This window comes from Leptopilina boulardi, unplaced genomic scaffold, assembly GCF_019393585.1.
Source record: "Leptopilina boulardi isolate dan_hultmark-lab unplaced genomic scaffold, ZJU_Lbou_2.1 LbouV2_258, whole genome shotgun sequence".
In the NCBI taxonomy this organism is placed as follows: domain Eukaryota; kingdom Metazoa; phylum Arthropoda; class Insecta; order Hymenoptera; family Figitidae; genus Leptopilina; species Leptopilina boulardi.
The window spans coordinates 362,990-380,401 of NW_026137816.1; the positions used below are offsets into that span (position 1 = coordinate 362,990).

Sequence of the window (17,412 nt, forward strand, 5' to 3'; positions counted from 1 at the left end):
AAAAACTGACGACAGAGCGCGTGCGAAACAAGTAGAAACGTTCTTCTAGAAATACGTGATGATATTTTATTCCATGTAGCTTTATCAATTCATATGCAATCTAATAATTTAGGTATTAATGATTTTAAAATCCTTAATAGAATGGCAGTATTTAGTTTTTATCCGCAATAACAAAATTTGAACTGGCATTCGGTTCAAATCCGCTTTTGCCAATTCACCAGAGGCAATGATGAAATTGAATTTAGAAACTAAATAATTTCAGTTAGATTTCTATTAAAATTTATAGTTATACGTGAAAATTAATGGAATCTGTTTACTGATTGAAACAATCTTGATCGTTAATCGATTAATTGTTAAACAGTTTGAATTTTTGAATTAGTAGACAGTATTGCAGTATTATTTTAATTTGCACAATTTTATGAAAATTGATTACAAAAAGATGCAATGCTTTATAATCTAGAAAAGATTAAAAATTCCAGCCAAAGGTTCTTTTACCAAATACCAAATTCTGGTTGTTCCTAATTTTGGAGATAGAACCAAACACTGATTCTAATTTTAGCAGACAGAACCAAACTCTGATTGTTCCTACTTTGGCTGACAAAACCAAAATCTGATTGTTCCTACTTTGGCTGACAAAACCAAACTGTGGTTGTCCCTACTTTTGCAGATAGAACCAAACACTGATTCTAATTTTAGCTGAAAAAACCAAAATCTGATTGTTCCTACTTTGGCTGACAAAACCAAACTCTGGTTGTTCCTACTTTGGCTGACAAAACCAAACTCTAGTTGTTCCTACTTTTGCAGATAAAACCAAACACTGATTCTAATTTTAGCTGACAGAACCAAACTCTGGTTGCATCAACTTTAGCTGACAAAACCAAAATCTGATTGTTCCTACTTTGGCTGACAAAACCAAACTCTAGTTGTTCCTACTTTTGCAGATAAAACCAAACACTGATTCTAATTTTAGCTGACAGAACCAAACTCTGGTTGCATCAACTTTAGCTGACAAAACCAAAATCTGATTGTTCCTACTTTGGCTGAAAAAACCAAAATCTGATTGTTCCTACTTTGGCTGACAAAACCAAACTCTGGTTGTTCCTATACTTTTGCAGATAGAACCAAACACTGATTCTAATTTTAGCTGACAGAACCAAACTATGGTTGCATCGCAGGTTTAGCTGACAAAACCAAACTCTGATTGTTCCTACTTTGGCTGACAAAACCAAACTTTGGTTGTTCATACTTTAGCTGACACACAACCAAACTTTGGCAAGGACAACAAAATTCCTCCATTTTTCCTATTTGGTGATATCAACCTAATTTTAATTCTGCCATAAATAAAATCTAATGATGACAACCAAAATTGTAATAAAAAAAGGAATTTTTAGTGTTTTAGGACAAAATCGATTAGGATAAATTGCCATACAGTATATAACAATTGCATTACACGTTAGGAGCAAAAAGTTCTTATGATCCTTATAAGAGACTCGAGTTAAATGCAACTTACTACTTTGGAACTCACACAGTGGACATGCAAAATGTGTTCGAGTTGCGATTATATGAAGTTGCCGGACGGGTCTGATCGACTCCTCGCAGTTCAGAGAGAGGTTACTTGAGAGGGGTTACCATTATCGCGGTCAAACGGGGTCAGTCCAATTACACGACGCGTCGTTAGGGTTTTACAGCGCACAACTCTCTCTCTCACTCTCTCTTGGAGGCTTTGTAAAGGGTTTTCGACCCTAATCATATATATCTTGTTACTGAAGTTGCATTTCAGAGCACTTAAATAAATGCTGGGCTGGATCAATCTTGTTAAAAGCAATCAGGAAGTCCCAACTTTAAGACAAATTTTTACAGTACTTAATGAATAATTAAAGATTTCTTTAGTTTATCAATCGGAAATCTACCTGGTAATAATGATACAAAATTCCGCAAATCAGTACCGATTAGAATTAGCTAATGATTTGCTGTTTTGGCGAATCGTTTGTACCTTGGGAAGTTCAAATCGTTGCCAATTATTGGCTCCCAATAAATCCAACTACATTTGGTGTAGTTAATACTACTTTTTAAATTCAGTTGGATTAGGGTCTTAGAATCCGGATTTTTAGGATGTCAAATCTTCTTTAATATCAAAAATTGCATAATCTGCAATTTACATATATATAATTAGATTATAGGAATGTGGAATAAATCAAAGTCAAAACATGAGTGACGTTTAATAAAATCGCCAACGATCTGGATTACATTTGCATACAACAATGGGACGCGCGTTCTACTATCAATACACATACACAAGCGAGATTAAAACCAAAGCGCTATATAGAGAAGAAAAATAAGAGAAGTTTTGAGAAAACAAAAAGTCAATGAGTATCGCAACCTATACGGCGGCGTCGCGGCGCCTAGGCTCGATTCTCAAACTCACCCCTATGTTAGAAATAAAAAATAAAGGGGGTTGGGAGAAGAGTTGTATATCGTTGTGGATCGCATTCTGCAGAAGTTCCAACGCAGTTCCCTAAAGCTTCATGCAAGGCAAATCAACCTCCAGAAGGAGAATGCTATTCCCGGATTGTGTGCCACCAGACCTTTTACTTATATTTAAATTTGAGTTGAAAAAGGGCCATGGATCCCACACGATCACACAATACATATATATATATCCACTTGCATTTACAACTCGCTTAAGTGGCTGCCTAACCCAAATGGAATCGGGATACACTTAAACAAATTGCGCACCCTTTGATAAATCATTTGGAAAACTAACTTTGCGCTTGATTTGCATAGTTTCGAAATTCAATTGGACGTCAATTGCTTTTGCGGGGGTCTAAAATCAATATTATATATGCTTTTCCGAAATTGCCTATAGATTTTAGAATATATTGGAAGAATACCATCTCAATGAGATTATCTTTTCTAAAATTGAATTATTTACCTTCTTTTTTTTATCGTACAGTAGAGAAACGGTGGAGGCAATTTTAAGATTTTTGCTAAATTTTGGTTTTCTGTTTAAGATTGGTACGACCGAAAAATTAGCCAAAAGCTACTAGGTAAACACAATAAAGTGGTCAGTTTTTGGGTCGTACCAATGTTAAGGTGGCTAAAAACTGAAACAATAACACAAAATTTTTAATAGTCCCAGTTTCAGATCACCTTAAGATTGGTAAGACCCAAAATCTGACCACAATGTAAATACAATTAAATGGTCAGTTTTTGGGTCTTACCAATCCTAAGGTGGCTTAAAACTGAAACAATAACACAAAATTTTTAATAGTCCCAGTTTCAGACCACCTTAAGATTGGTAAGACCCAAAATCTGATCACAATGTAAATACAATTAAATGGTTAGTTTTTGGGTCTTACCAATCCTAAGGTGGCTTAAAACTGAAATAATTACACAAAATTTCTAATAGTCCCAGTTTTAGACCACCTTAAGATTGGTAAGACCCAAAATCTGACCACAATGTAAATACAATTAAATGGTCAGTTTTTGGGTCTTACCAATCCAAAGGTGGCTTAAAACTGTACCAATTTAATGCATCCGAATGTAATTTATAAACATAATAAATAGTTTATGAGAATCTATTCGATATAGTGATTAACTTAAGATCAAATAGTGGTGGGCAGAACCTCCTGGGGGAGAAAAGGAACCCCTCAGGGATGGTGATCTATCGACCAATAAACTGACATGGTCGCAGTAATTGTCCGGACAACGACGACCATTCGGCCAATGTCATTTAATATTGGATTATCTCAATTTTCCATAGTGCCTGTCATGAATTTTATCTATTTATGGATTTTATACACGCAAAGAAGTTGCATTATAAAAATAGAACAGTAAAATTAGTTTAAATCTTTATAAAAAAATTTTTTAAATGAAAAAAAAGATAAATTTCAAAGGAATCTATTAATTATGTTCTTTAAATAATGTTACCTTAATAATGACATTAATAATGTCGATACTTTAAATAAGTTGTTGTTTTTTTTTTTCTTGCAAAGATGTTATTTTACGCACCAAAAAAGAAGATTTATTTTTTCTTCTCCTTTTTTTTTGAAGATATTATTTAAAAGTTCTCGATGTTTTATTCGTGCCATTATTTTTCAAGATAAAACGAAATTCCAAGTGAGGATAACCGAGAGAAAAGTAGTTTAAGAACCTGTCACGAGCTTCCAGATAAAGTGCTAAACGACTGTGAGCTTCCAGATGCAGTTGAACATAAATATCGTATTCTCGTTAGCATTCATCTGTCAGCCACTTGACTATGCCTTACGCTTTCTCTATATACTATAAAATAAAAAGAAAGAGAAAGAAAATAATCAAAGAACTTGGAGAGTTATGCATATAACATTTACGAATTTTGAAAACAGTCAAAAAAAAATTTTTGCTTCTTTGTCCCAAAATTTGCAAACGAATAGTAAAATAATATTGGATGATGCGTAAATCAAAAACTACGAAAAATTGTTCTAAATGTCAAAACTTCTTATTTCAATAAAAAGTGTCATAAAAAAAGATAATAAGAATAATAAAATAGTTTCCATTTATCCATTTTTACTATCTCTTTGTTAAGATATCTTTTCTTCATTGACCTTTGAAAAAGAAATTTTTTTTTTTATTTTCTCTCCATAAAACACGAAAAATAGTATGGAAACAATAAAAGGGAATTTCGGAAGTAGTTTCTAAAATCTCAGTAAAAAAAAAAAAAATGGTCCGGGGTCATAATGCCAAGTTCAAGAACTCGAAGGCAAATGGCATACGGTTAGTATTCGACCGTTTCGCACGGCCCCTCATAAATTCGTTCCCTTCTCTATTTTTATTTTTATTATTTTTTTTTCTTCAACTTTTTTCCACCCGGAACTTGAAGCGAGGAAGAAAAAAGATTTTTTCTAGTGAAAAAAAAAAAAAAAATGATCAACTAGCTTAATAAAGGGAATATTGTGATTTAAAATGATTTTACTTGCATCTCTTTGAATGTCATTATTCAAGCAAGTCCAAGAGGTTAAAGCTGCTGTCGCGAGAAGATTAGCGAAATGCGAGAGCGGCAAAACCCTTTGTAGAAAATAATGAATCTTTAACGCTCCAGAAAGCGTTAAATGTAGCGGTTGACTTTTTTTTTTTTTTTTTGTAAAAAGATAATTGAGGAGGCCGATTCCCTTATGAGAGAATTAATCTTTTGTAATATAAACTTGATGCTTTTATCAATTTACGACTAAAGTCTGTATCAAAACTAAACAAAATGTCTGATTGAATAAAATACAGATTCGTTTTTACTTCTATTTTAATTATTTACAATTTTTATTTAGTTAAAAATAATTATATAAAATCTGCGTCGATTTTTGTTGCCGTTTAAAATGAGCCAAACGTGGCGCCATCTACGAGGCATATATTTGATGCAGTTCAAAATGAGCCAAACGTTATAAGAATGTGGCGCCACCTACGAGGCCTTATAGCCAAGAATATTTATGTGTATAAAAAAATACAGAACAAAAGTTGACATTATTTCGAATTACTAAAACCTAAAAAAGAATAGGTCCAATAGACCGAGAATAGCAATAAGTGATACTTTTTTCAACGCCTAGACGGAGTTAAATTTTAAAATAATTTTAAATATTGGTAAAAAATTTTCTTTTTAAACCAAATTATTTGAAAATAATTATAAATTTTTTTTTTGTCCTTTATACAAAAAACGAATTTCGACGAATCGAAATAGTTTGGAGAAAATAAATAAATAATCAAATGTCGAGTGGGAAGAGATCCCTCTTGGGAACGTCTCCACGGAACCCAATTAAGAAATGTTTTGTCCAATGTAGAAAGAAAGGGGGGTGAGAGAGAGAGAGAGGTGGAGTACATAAACGCAAGACGAAAAAAAAAGAGTGAAAGAAAGGCGAAATAAGAGCAGAAGAAAGATCGAAATATCGAATAAAAATCGAGGATCGATACCAGCGTGAGTTCTATATAAAATTTCTCATGGATCGAATCGGATTGGTATCGAGAGAGAAAGAGAGGCATATATACAGATATAGTTGTATAAAGTAAGAGGTTTTCGCATAGGCGGCAGAACGGCAGCTGTTTGAGCCCAGCAAATTAGTAGCCGGCGCGTGATTGGTCTGTTGCCGCCCCATATATATATATATATATATATATATATATATTTTGCAATGCAACTCTCTTTCTTTGATGGTAGTAAGTAAGCCTCAAAATGAGCTTGGATTTTAAGGTTATAATGTTATTGGATAACCCCTATCAGAAATCGCGGTCATCTTTTTGATCCTTTACGCACCTCATATGTGCGCTCCTCTCTCGAAATTTAGATATCTTTATGTGAGACGATTTATGAGGAGATAATAATCTTCGGAGGGTGGTTTTTTTCAAAGTCAAATTATTATTATTTATATGCGATACAAAAGATATCTATACGCCACAAGAAACATTAATTAGTACAATAGGTGTGAAAATGACTCTATTAAATATAATTTTTTTCAATATCTTAATTACTTAGAAATTGAAGAAAACAAAGGAAAAGAAAAAGTGTTAAGTAGGTGGCGCGACTATAAATAATTTTGAACTAGAATGAAAATTAAAAAAAAAGTTGGCGCGGAAAGTTTGAATTTGATTCGATTTTCGATACAAAAAGATTTTGGTATATGTTAAAAAAAGGCGCAATTATTCAAAAAGCGAGGACGTAATTAAAACGTTCGAGAGTCCATGTTCGATGTGCGCGTCTATATGCGCGCGGACCAAAAAAAAAGGAAAGCAAACGTGGAATAACAAGACGCGCCAAGCCAGAATCGTGGCCATGACGTTGGCAAGCTGCAAATTACAGGAAAGCAAAGAGCGTTTGGCGATGTGCAGCTGCAATTAAATCACACTGTGTGTTATGCTTTATGCCTCTGTCCAATGTTCTCTCTTTCTCGCTTTTGTGGCTAAATTTTTACTCTCTCTCTCTCTTATTCTTTCTCTTTTCATTCCCGGAATTGAGAGAAAATAAAATCAGAAAAGAGTTTGGCAAAGAGAAACAGAGAGAGAGAGAGAGAGAGAGAGAGAGAGGGGGGGGGGTGAGGATAGGAACGTCACGGAACTCATACAGCGTGAGCTCACCTAAGGCACGACTCCTGGATGAATCTCGCGAGAAGCAAAAGGTATCTGACTATCTTGGAAACGATACAAGCAGCCACCTATAGCGATGTAATCCCATTGGGAGATGCGATCCGACGTAAACCGTGTGTACTCGATGGAACCGTGCTTACACCCAGAAGGATCGTAAATCTTCACTAGCTGCACCTTCACCAAGGTTCGAACTTGCAAGGATTTCTAAGCCTCATGGATTTCACTCTTCTCTTCCATCTCTCTTTCTCTCTTTCTCTTTCACTCATTCGCGCATGTTTTGCGAGAAAAAGTTGTTTTCCTTTGACCCCTTACAAATTTACAATTTCTCACTATTTATATATATAAATAAATTTGCTAAAGTATTCTGTAAAGAAGGGGACTGCACAAAAATTTTGTTGGTTATGTTTATAGTTTCTGTTTTTATGATGTAAAAATAGTTGATGTAATGGGAATTTAAACTTTGTATTAAGAATTGATTTTTTTTTTATTTTTAGCTCAAACTGTATAATCATAAAAACCTAATTTGTGTAATCATAAACATAACCTAATTTCAATTCAAACTGTAATCATAAACAGAAACTATATTTTCACTTTGAATTGTAATCATAAACATAACCTATATTTCTCCAAATTATTTTCCAATTTTAAACTATTAGAAACATAACCTATTTTCGCTCTAAACTATCATGAACATAACCTATTTTTACTCCAAAATATTATAGACATAACCAATTTTCACTCCAAAGTATCATAAACATAACCTATTTTCGCTTCGAACTGTAATTATAAATATAACCTATTTTCGCTCTAAACTATCATGAATATAACCTATTTTCACTCCAAACTATCAGGAACATAACCTATTTTCACTCGAAACTATCATAAACATAACCTATTTTCGCTTCAAACTGTAATTATAAATATAACCTACTTTCGCTCTAAACAATCATGAACATAACCTATTTTCACTCCAAACTATCAGGAACATAACCTATTTTCGCTCTAAACTATCATTAACATAATCTATTTTTACTCCAAACTATCATAGACATAAACAATTTTCACTCCAAACTATCATAAACATAACCTATTTTCGCTTCAAACTGTAATTATAAATATAACCTATTTTCGCTCTAACAATCATGAACATAACCTATTTTCACTCCAAACTATCGTAACATAACCTATTTTCACTCGAAACTATCATAAACATAACCTATTTTCGCTTCAAACTGTAATTATAAATATAACCTATTTTCGCTCTAAACAATCATGAACATAACCTATTTTCACTCCAAACTATCGTAACATAACCTATTTTCACTCGAAACTATCATAAACATAACCTATTTTCGCTTCAAACTGTAATTATAAATATAACCTATTTTCGCTCTAAACAATCATGAACATAACCTATTTTCACTCCAAACTATCGTAACATAACCTATTTTCACTCGAAACTATCATAAACATAACCTATTTTCGCTTCAAACTGTAATTATAAATATAACCTATTTTCGCTCTAAACAATCATGAACATAACCTATTTTCACTCCAAACTATCATAGACATAACCTATTTTTCCTTAAAAAATGTTTGCTAATAAAATTATTTACTTTATTCAGAAGTGAGAACTAATTTCAAAAATTAACTGTGGAAAACAACTTTTTCAACAATAGAGAAACGCAAACTATATCGCCCAGAGATAAGATTTATTTGATTTAAAGAAACCAATTTCTTTGATTAAAAGAAATTTCTTTGATTTGTTTCCCTTCATTTAAAATAAAATTTTCTTTAAAACTAAGAAGCTTATTTGGTTTTAAAGAAAATTTTAATTTTGAATGAAAGGAAACAAGTCAAAGAAATTGGTTTCTTTAAATTAATGAAATTTCTTTGATTTAAATAAATTTTCTTTGAAAGAATAAGTGCATTAAACCAAAGAAAGATTTGTCAAGGAAATTGATTTATTTGAATCAAAGAAATCTTTTTTCCGCAGTGTATACTCTCTAAATTTGAATAAATAAACAATTTTTTAGTAATTAGTTAAAATTAGTCAAATTAATCATCAAATTAGTTAAAAATTTGCAAACTATTCAGATTTGGAGAATACAGATTGAATATGTAGTAATTTATTAATGAATCATTGAATTCATATTTTGTTCATTTACTCACTCTCCTTGATGAAATAATCTTGCTTGCAATGTAAAAGTGGTCCTTACCTGGAACAGAAAAAAAAATTCACATTTTAATGATGATTTCAGTTTTAAAAAAAAAAAAAATTGGATAAAATTACGTTTTTTAGAGGGGGGTGCAATTTAAAAACACTTTTTTTTTAAATGGCTCTTCAAAATTCGAAAAATAATGTAACTTTTCATGTATTCATTATCGCTTCACGATAAAAGGGACTTAAAGAAATTTTAGGTTATGTTTAGCGATAGTTTTACACACACAAAAAAAAGATTTCTTTGATTCAAAGAAATCAATTTTCATGACAAATTTTTTTTTGATATGAAGAAACTTTCAAACTTTGATTAAAAAAGAAATAATCTTCGTTTCAAAGAAATTTTTTTATTTAATTCAAATAAATGTTTCTCTATATCAATGTTAGAATTTTTTTTTTGATTTAATATATTTCTTTTATCATGAATTTATCTTTTATTCGATGAAAATTTCTTTGAATAAAAAAAGTATTCTTTGAAACAGAATCTTTTTTGGTAAATTTTATTTTCACTACAAAAAATCACAAACATAACCTAATTTTCTTTTTTATACCGTTGTCTTTCCACGTAAAGCGTCAGTTTATATATTTTTGAAAAGAATTCCAAAGCGGTCTAATCATTTCTCTTAAAGTGCGATTCGGATGACAAGAAGATGGTCATGAATACACAACTCTCAAGCTATTTTCTGTCGCGGCGTTCTTCAACGGATGATTGGCAAAGAAGAAAGAAGAAAAAGGAAAAAGAAGAAGAAGAAGAAGAAGAAGAAGGGAGTAAATGGATCTAGAGCGTCGCCTTTTGGAAACGTTTTTGGTATCCATGACAAATCCAGGGAAAAAGTGGTAGCTCCCTTCCATTCGTGTGTGTGTCTGATGATGGCCGCGGCGGCACGGTTTATAAACAAAACCGGCCAACTGGCGAGAAAAAGTTGGACTCGCGTACCAACTAAACTTGGCTATAGGGAGGTTTCAGATAAGTGAAGACACGAGCAAAAGAGTTTGAAACGAAAAAAAAAAAAAAAAAAAAAAAAAAAACCCTTCTCACCGATCCCCTGTTCTCCAATGTGGCCGCATTCAGTCCGAGGGAGACTCTCGGGGCTAATGGGACGCAATTAAACGATTCGTATCAAAGAGCGCCGCTACGCTCGCGGGAATGTCGCGAACTAGAGAGCCCCATGAAGCAGAAGTCCAGTTGATTCGCCCCGACGAGTCTAGAAAAATCTCGGCCACGTCCAATTCCATCTCATTAGCGAGGAAACGGCAGCTGATGCTTGTCTTGCGGTCTTAGCGCAAGAAGAAGAAGAAGAAGAAGAAGAAGCCTTCGGAAGCCATGTATGGAACCGGTCTCTCTCTCTCGCTGTCCCCTATCTATATACAAACTGTATACTCAACGGAATATACCCGGTGTCGCCCACTTAAGTTCTCCTCTGCCTTTCTCACGATATTCCACTACTCTCCCTTAAATATCATCCTTAATCCAGTTTCTATGAAACACGATATTCTTTCAAAGTTATTTTATTTTTGTCGTATATTTAAATTTTTATTGTAAAAAATTTTAGGTTATGTACGCAATGATGACAGCATTCGCAGCGGCAGTATTGTGAACTAAAATAACAGCGGTAAAATTTGAAATACAAAATTTATTTAATAGAAAATTAAAAGGCATTAAAATAAGCTACAACGTTTCTTATTTTAATCCAATTTTGCTTATTTTAATATCAAAATGGATTAAAATAAGAAGCGTTGTAGCTTATTTTAATGCCTTTTAATTTTTTGTGATAAACAATGTGCGCTTGCGCAACCATAACTCTCTCTTATTGGTATATAGAAAAAGGCGCTCTTATTTAAAATGCTTTAACAAAAATTAAAAACCCTTAGATTATTTTGATGATATTCATCTCGATGAGCGCACAGATATAAAAACAATGATAATTTTATATGGAGAATAATTGCAGTATTAAAAAAAGAAAAAGCGCAAAAGATAATAGGATTTAAATTTGCAGGAATAAAGGAAAAAAAGAGCTGCAATCACGCGTTCAAGATATTCATCTTCTAGGGTATTTTTTTTTTTTGATGATCCAAAGAGGTAGAACGCCATCAAGGGAAATCAGAGTGCTAATTTTTATTCATGAAACACGGCATTTTGCGTAATGGCCAGTTAGGGATTGTATAAAATTGTTTATCGAGTAGATCTCTCTCTCTCTCTCTCTTGCTCTTTTCGCAGTTTTGCTCCTCGGGGCAAAGTGAACGTTGTCAGCAGAAAGTCGTCGATGCAACGGGCAATTATCTACAACGAAGCCACGAGCAAAGCCAAAACGTGTCCAAGTATAACTTTGTAAAGGCAACTCGAGAGAGAGACAGAGAGAGAGAAAGAGAGCAAAAGAGAGAAAGAGAGAGAGAGAGAAAAGTCCTGCAGACAAGCCGCTAACAGCAGGATGTACCCATGGCATGAGCAAAGAGTGCAGTCGTTGCAATGCTCCTCCTAACGAGCTCGCTTTGTTTTGCAGCGAATGCATGTGCATGCTCCGTGCAGGTATGGACCAGCAATAGATACAGTCCATATATACAACATATGCACATACGAAATGGTGTACGGGGTGTTCTGATAAAGCCTCAGACCTCAGAAGAAATACATCTCTTGAGAAATTTATCCCATTTATTAACTCTGCTTCTTCTTTCTATACGTTTATGACATCGCAAAAATATATCACGAAAATCATAAACATCAACAAATTTATACAGATGACGTTAAAAATATTTTCATTTTTGCTATATATAATACTCCATAACATCAGTAAAGTGTAAAAAGGAAATCTAGACAAAAAATTAGAGGTTATGATCACACAGAAAATTAAAAGGCATTAAAATAAGCTGCAACGCTCCTTATTTTAATCCAATTTTGCTTATTTTAATACCAAAATGGATTAAAATAAGCAAAATTAGATTAAAATAATAAGCGTTGCAGCTTATTTTAATGCCCTTTAATTTTCTGTGCATTTGATGTAAAAATAGGTTATGCTTGTTTTCATCGCGAATGATAAAGTAGGGAATGAATTATGCTTGATTAAGTATAGTAGGTAAGCGTATACTAAAAATTTCGATCAGTGATTGGATAATCTTTACGCGAGTTGCGCTTCGTTTATTTATGCTTAATTTATCAATTTCCTATACTTTATCCTCTGTGATAAAAACAAAAAAAGGTTATGTTTATGATAGTTTGGAGTAAAAAGAAAAGAGGTTATGTTCACAATAACTTGGAGTAAAAAGAGGTTATATTTATGATACCTTGGAGTAAAAGGAGGTTATCATAGTTTGAAGAGGTTCGACTAATTGGTTTTAAAAAATATATTTAAATAACAAAATTCTAATATAGTTGAGAATAGAGAAAGTTTTATAAAAAGAACGAAATTCCAAATATCTTTTTTTTTTGCAACAAACTGGCGTCTTGAAAACGAAATACAAGAAAAAGAAGTCAAAGTGGCATTAATTACCGCACTTCTTAGAAAAGGACTTACGAAAAAAGAAAAAGTTACAATTCAGGTTTACGCGAAAGGCAATTTAATAGAAATGTACTAGCATCAGATCTGGTCAATTAATTTGTACCAAAAAAAAAAGATTTATGTAACAAAATAAATCACTAATTCATTAAATAGAATTTAGTGAAAAATATTTTTTGCTGCTTTAAAAATATTATGTACTCTATTTTTGAGAAGATTATTTTGTCTCTATGTATCATTCTCTTTTTGCCATCGCTTTTGCCACCATACTTGGTATATAGTCAATCCCCTCTCCTTTGGGCCTCAGTCCAGCCGGACTTGGGCCTATTCAGAGAAGAAGAAGAAGAAGAAGAAGAAGAAGAAGGGCCTCGCCCATAACCGGTTCAAAAAGTCTCTCAGTCATCGTACTCCCACTTCATGGCCGCTCACAACCACTGGTCGATTCTCTCTACCTGATCCAAATAGATATATATAGCAATATAATATGGTCCCCGAGTTCTAGACTCCCGCCCAGATCAAGAAGACTAGAACCAGGAGGTGAAACTTCCACGCTTTACCGCAGTGAGTAGTGGCATGGTAAGCGTGCACACGGTGGGCGTGTCGTTTAAGTTCGTGCACTGCTAATAGAACGAATTTACGAATTCTGCGCATACTATCCATGTAGGTTTTGAAGGGGAAATTTCGTAGCAAGCAGCTGCAAATGTTTGCGTCTGCTTGGTTAGGTAAATTATATAATAATAAAATGCTTGGTCTGTCCTTCTGTCCTAACTTGAAGTTGGCCTTTTCTGATTTCACGTGTTTTTTTGAATAGTAATCTTATGACGTGTCAAATTTTGACAATTCTTTTTCTCATTTTTGCCAAAGTTGTATAATTGTGTTTCCAAATTTCGGAATAAGTTTCTTTAAAATTCCAAATTCGAAAATTCAATTCACGAAGCTGAAGTACACAACGTTTACCAACGAAATTCTTTTTAAAGTTGTATATTGATTCAAAAATTGTACAAAAAATGTATGATGAGAAAAAAGATGCGCCAGGAAATTTCGTATAAGATAGTAATTTGAAAAACATTTATTTTTAAAAATTAATTTTTAAGGTACCAGGTGCCAACGAATACCTATTAAATAATAATTATAAAAACACAGGCCTCGAATCAACTTAAAGACACAAAAAAGTCGTTTTAGTCGATTTATATTCCAAAAAAAAGTGGATTTGTTTTTTATTTTAACAAAAATATTTTACAGATTTTTAAATAAAATTTTTTTTTTTTTTAATAATAATCCTTTTCGAAGGGTTAAAATTGAAATTTTTAGAAATAATTAAATTTCAAAGATATTGTTAATTTTCAAACAATTATTAAATTTTCCAGAACTGAAAATAATTTATCAAACAATTTTTGGAAAACATTTTTTAAATTTAATTGAATTTTCAAATATTTAAAATTGAGATTTTTGAAATTAATTGAAACTTTAAGTGTTTTGTAATTAAAATTTTAGATGATTTCACTAAAAATTTATTAGAAAATGCGGACAAAATACAATAATTTGAAAAATGGTTTCAGATAGTTGAATTTTCAAAGAATATTATTAAAATAGTTAAAAATAATTGAATTTCCTTAGAGTTATAATTGAAATTATGAAATTTCAAAAAAAAAAAAATTTCGATGTAAAATTTTAGAAATAATTAAATTTTAGATGCTTTTAAATTCAAATTATTGAAAATTCAATTAATTTTGAATTCCAATTTTTGAGAATAATGAAATTATATTTGATTTTAAATTGAAAATTTTTGGGAAATAATTGAATTTTAATTGAAATTTTGGATAATAATTTAATTGAAGTTCATTTTTGATTGAAAATTTGGATAATTAATTTTGAATAGAAATTTTAGAAAATAATTGAACTTTATTTCATTTTAAATTGAAAACTTGGTAAATAATTAAATTTTAATTGAAATTTTGGATAATAATTTAATTTAAGTTCATTTTTGATTGAAAATTTGGTTAATTAATTTTGAATAGAAATTTTAGAAAATAATTGAATTTTATTTCATTTTAAATTGAAAACTTGGTAAATAATTAAATTTTAAATTGAAAATTTTGTATAATTATTGGATTTTTAATTGATTTTGAATAAAAATTTTGGGTAATAATTGAATTTTAGTTTATTTTGAATTGAAATTTTTAAAAAATAATTAAATTTTATTGTGATATTTTTTTTTAAAAATTATAAACAATTGTTAAATTTCATAAAAATTTTAATTGAAAAATAATTTTGATATAATTGAATTTGTGATGTATTTCATTAAAATTATTAAAATTAATTAATGTAGTGAAGAATCATTTTAGTTTAAAATTTGTTAAATAATTTAATTGAAGAAGATATGATGAAGATCTACATTTTATACTAGAAAAATGTATTTTATTTACATTTCTTTCAAATGTTAAAAAAAATGTCGCATTTTATTAAAAGAAGTCGATAAAAGTCTTATTTTTGAAAAAAGTCAGAAAAAGTCGTATAATCCGAGGCTTGTAAACATATAATTTTCATTATTATCATTTAATATGTAATAATATTCTAATAAATTAAATTATTATTGATAATATTAATCTTTAATTTCTTTATAACAAACAATTAAACACTCAATTTGGCGCGCTTGCGCGCGTTTAATTTTGCTAGTTACATATAATTAATTAAATATAATCGCATCAAAAAATTTATGGGTAAACCATTTGCCATAACCGCATAAACAGAAACTTAAAAACAGCGTCTGCTACATTTCAAATATCAGTGTCAAGAAAGTATGCGCAGAACACTGAAATTCGTCTGAATAGCAATGCACGAACGATAAGCCACGCCTTCTAGTGGCTTGTTTGTCACGCCGCATCTTTACAACGGAGTTTCCCCTCCTGGTTCTAGTCTTCTTGGCCCAGATTCATGTTGGTTTGCCGCGTCCTCCCGTTTTTCACGCGAAATGTCTATATCATTTGATATGAGGTACCTCGACACGCGAGATCGTTCTTTAATTTTCAAAACCCTCTCTCTCTCTCTCTTGTCTCGTTTGGCACTGCTGGAGTCCCAACGAGTAAAACATGTTGGATGTTGGCCATTCGGCCCCCAATTGGGTCCCCCATGTATATTTCTTCAGTGATAAAGGTGAAGCTGATTGGAAAGATGAAACGGTCTTGTATAAAACGGTTCTTGAAAAATGCGAACTGTGGATATTTTTAGTCGTTTGAAATCTTCATTGAGAGCTCCTGGAGTGTATTGACGATGGTAAATATAAAATAAAAAAAGAAAATAAAAATGTAAACAAAAAAAGAAAGTAAATAAAAAACGAAAATGTATTAAGAAACTAAAGCATGGATTTTTTTGATTAATAATCATTGCGTGAAATTGGGATATAAAGATAATTGAACATCAGTAGATATTAGGATATAATACTATTTATAATAAAGTATTAAAAATAATAAAAATTTAATAATTAGAATAATTGTTTTCTAAAGATTTTTTTTTTAAATCAAAGCATTTTAAAAATAACGCCTTTTTCAAACCAATGAGAGAGTTTACAATAGCGCAAGCGCAATTGCGTCTGGTAACTTTCATTAGCGCATCTTTGGCTGTAATTCTAACCTTACTTTTATACAACGCTAAAAGAAAATTATTTTTATTCAACTAATCAGTTACTTGTCAATTATCAAATAAATATTTATTTGTACCAAATGATTTTAATTGTAATTATAAATAAACTGTATTTGAGCCAATTAAATGCAACAAATACAGAAATTATGGATTCAAATACAGTTTATTTGATTACAATTAAAATTATTTGGTACAAATAAATATTTATTTGATAATTGACAAGATTATTTGAATCAAATAAATTATTTCTTCAGTGTTTCTGTATAATTGTCAGGTGATTTCTTTTAGTGTAGAATTCAATTGGCGTCTAATAGATGTCGCCTAGTCGATAAAACTATCGGTTTTAAATACCTAACCTAGACAAAAAAAACATCGATTACAGATTAATTTGGTAAAAATTAAGAAATGAAACAAGAAAAATACTTGTAATCGAAAAAAGTAACATGGAAAATACTAAGAATTGAGAAGAGGAACATGGAAAATACTATGAGATTCGAGAAAGGGAATATTGGGAAACATTTCAAATCGAAAAAAGGAACATATGGAGTGGAACAGTCCGAATGGACTGCTTACTTTTGTGGCAAATAAACAAAAGGAACATGGAAAATACTGAGAATCGAGAAAAGGAACATGGAAAATACTAAAATTCGAAAAAAGGAACACGGAAAACACTTAAAATCGAGAAAAGGAACACGGAAAATACAAACAGTGGAACAAAGGAAACAAAACAGTGGAACAATGGAAACGAAACACTGGAACACGGAAAATACAAACAGTGGAACAAAGGAAACGAAACACTGGAACACGGAAAATACAAACAGTGGAACAAAGGAAACGAAACACTGGAACACGGAAAATACAAACAGTGGAACAAAGGAAACAAAACAGTGGAACAGAGTAAACGAAACGTTGGAACACGGAAAATACAAACAGTGGAACAGAGGAAACGAAACACTGGAA

General features: G+C 31.4%; 1 protein-coding gene across 6 annotated transcripts in view; it reads right to left on the bottom strand.

The window, feature by feature from the left end:
- Positions 1-17,412, bottom strand: part of LOC127280923 (homeotic protein antennapedia-like) — a 364,206-nt gene that overhangs the window by 266,813 nt on the left and 79,981 nt on the right. Inside the window, exon 3 of one of the 6 annotated variants that reach the window (XM_051304333.1) lies at positions 9,274-9,320. The exons of the other annotated variants lie outside the window; for them this stretch is intronic. Within the exon in view, the coding sequence (XP_051160290.1) occupies positions 9,274-9,320 (47 nt within the window). The remainder of the gene's footprint in view (positions 1-9,273; positions 9,321-17,412) is intronic. 6 annotated transcript variants of the gene reach the window in all.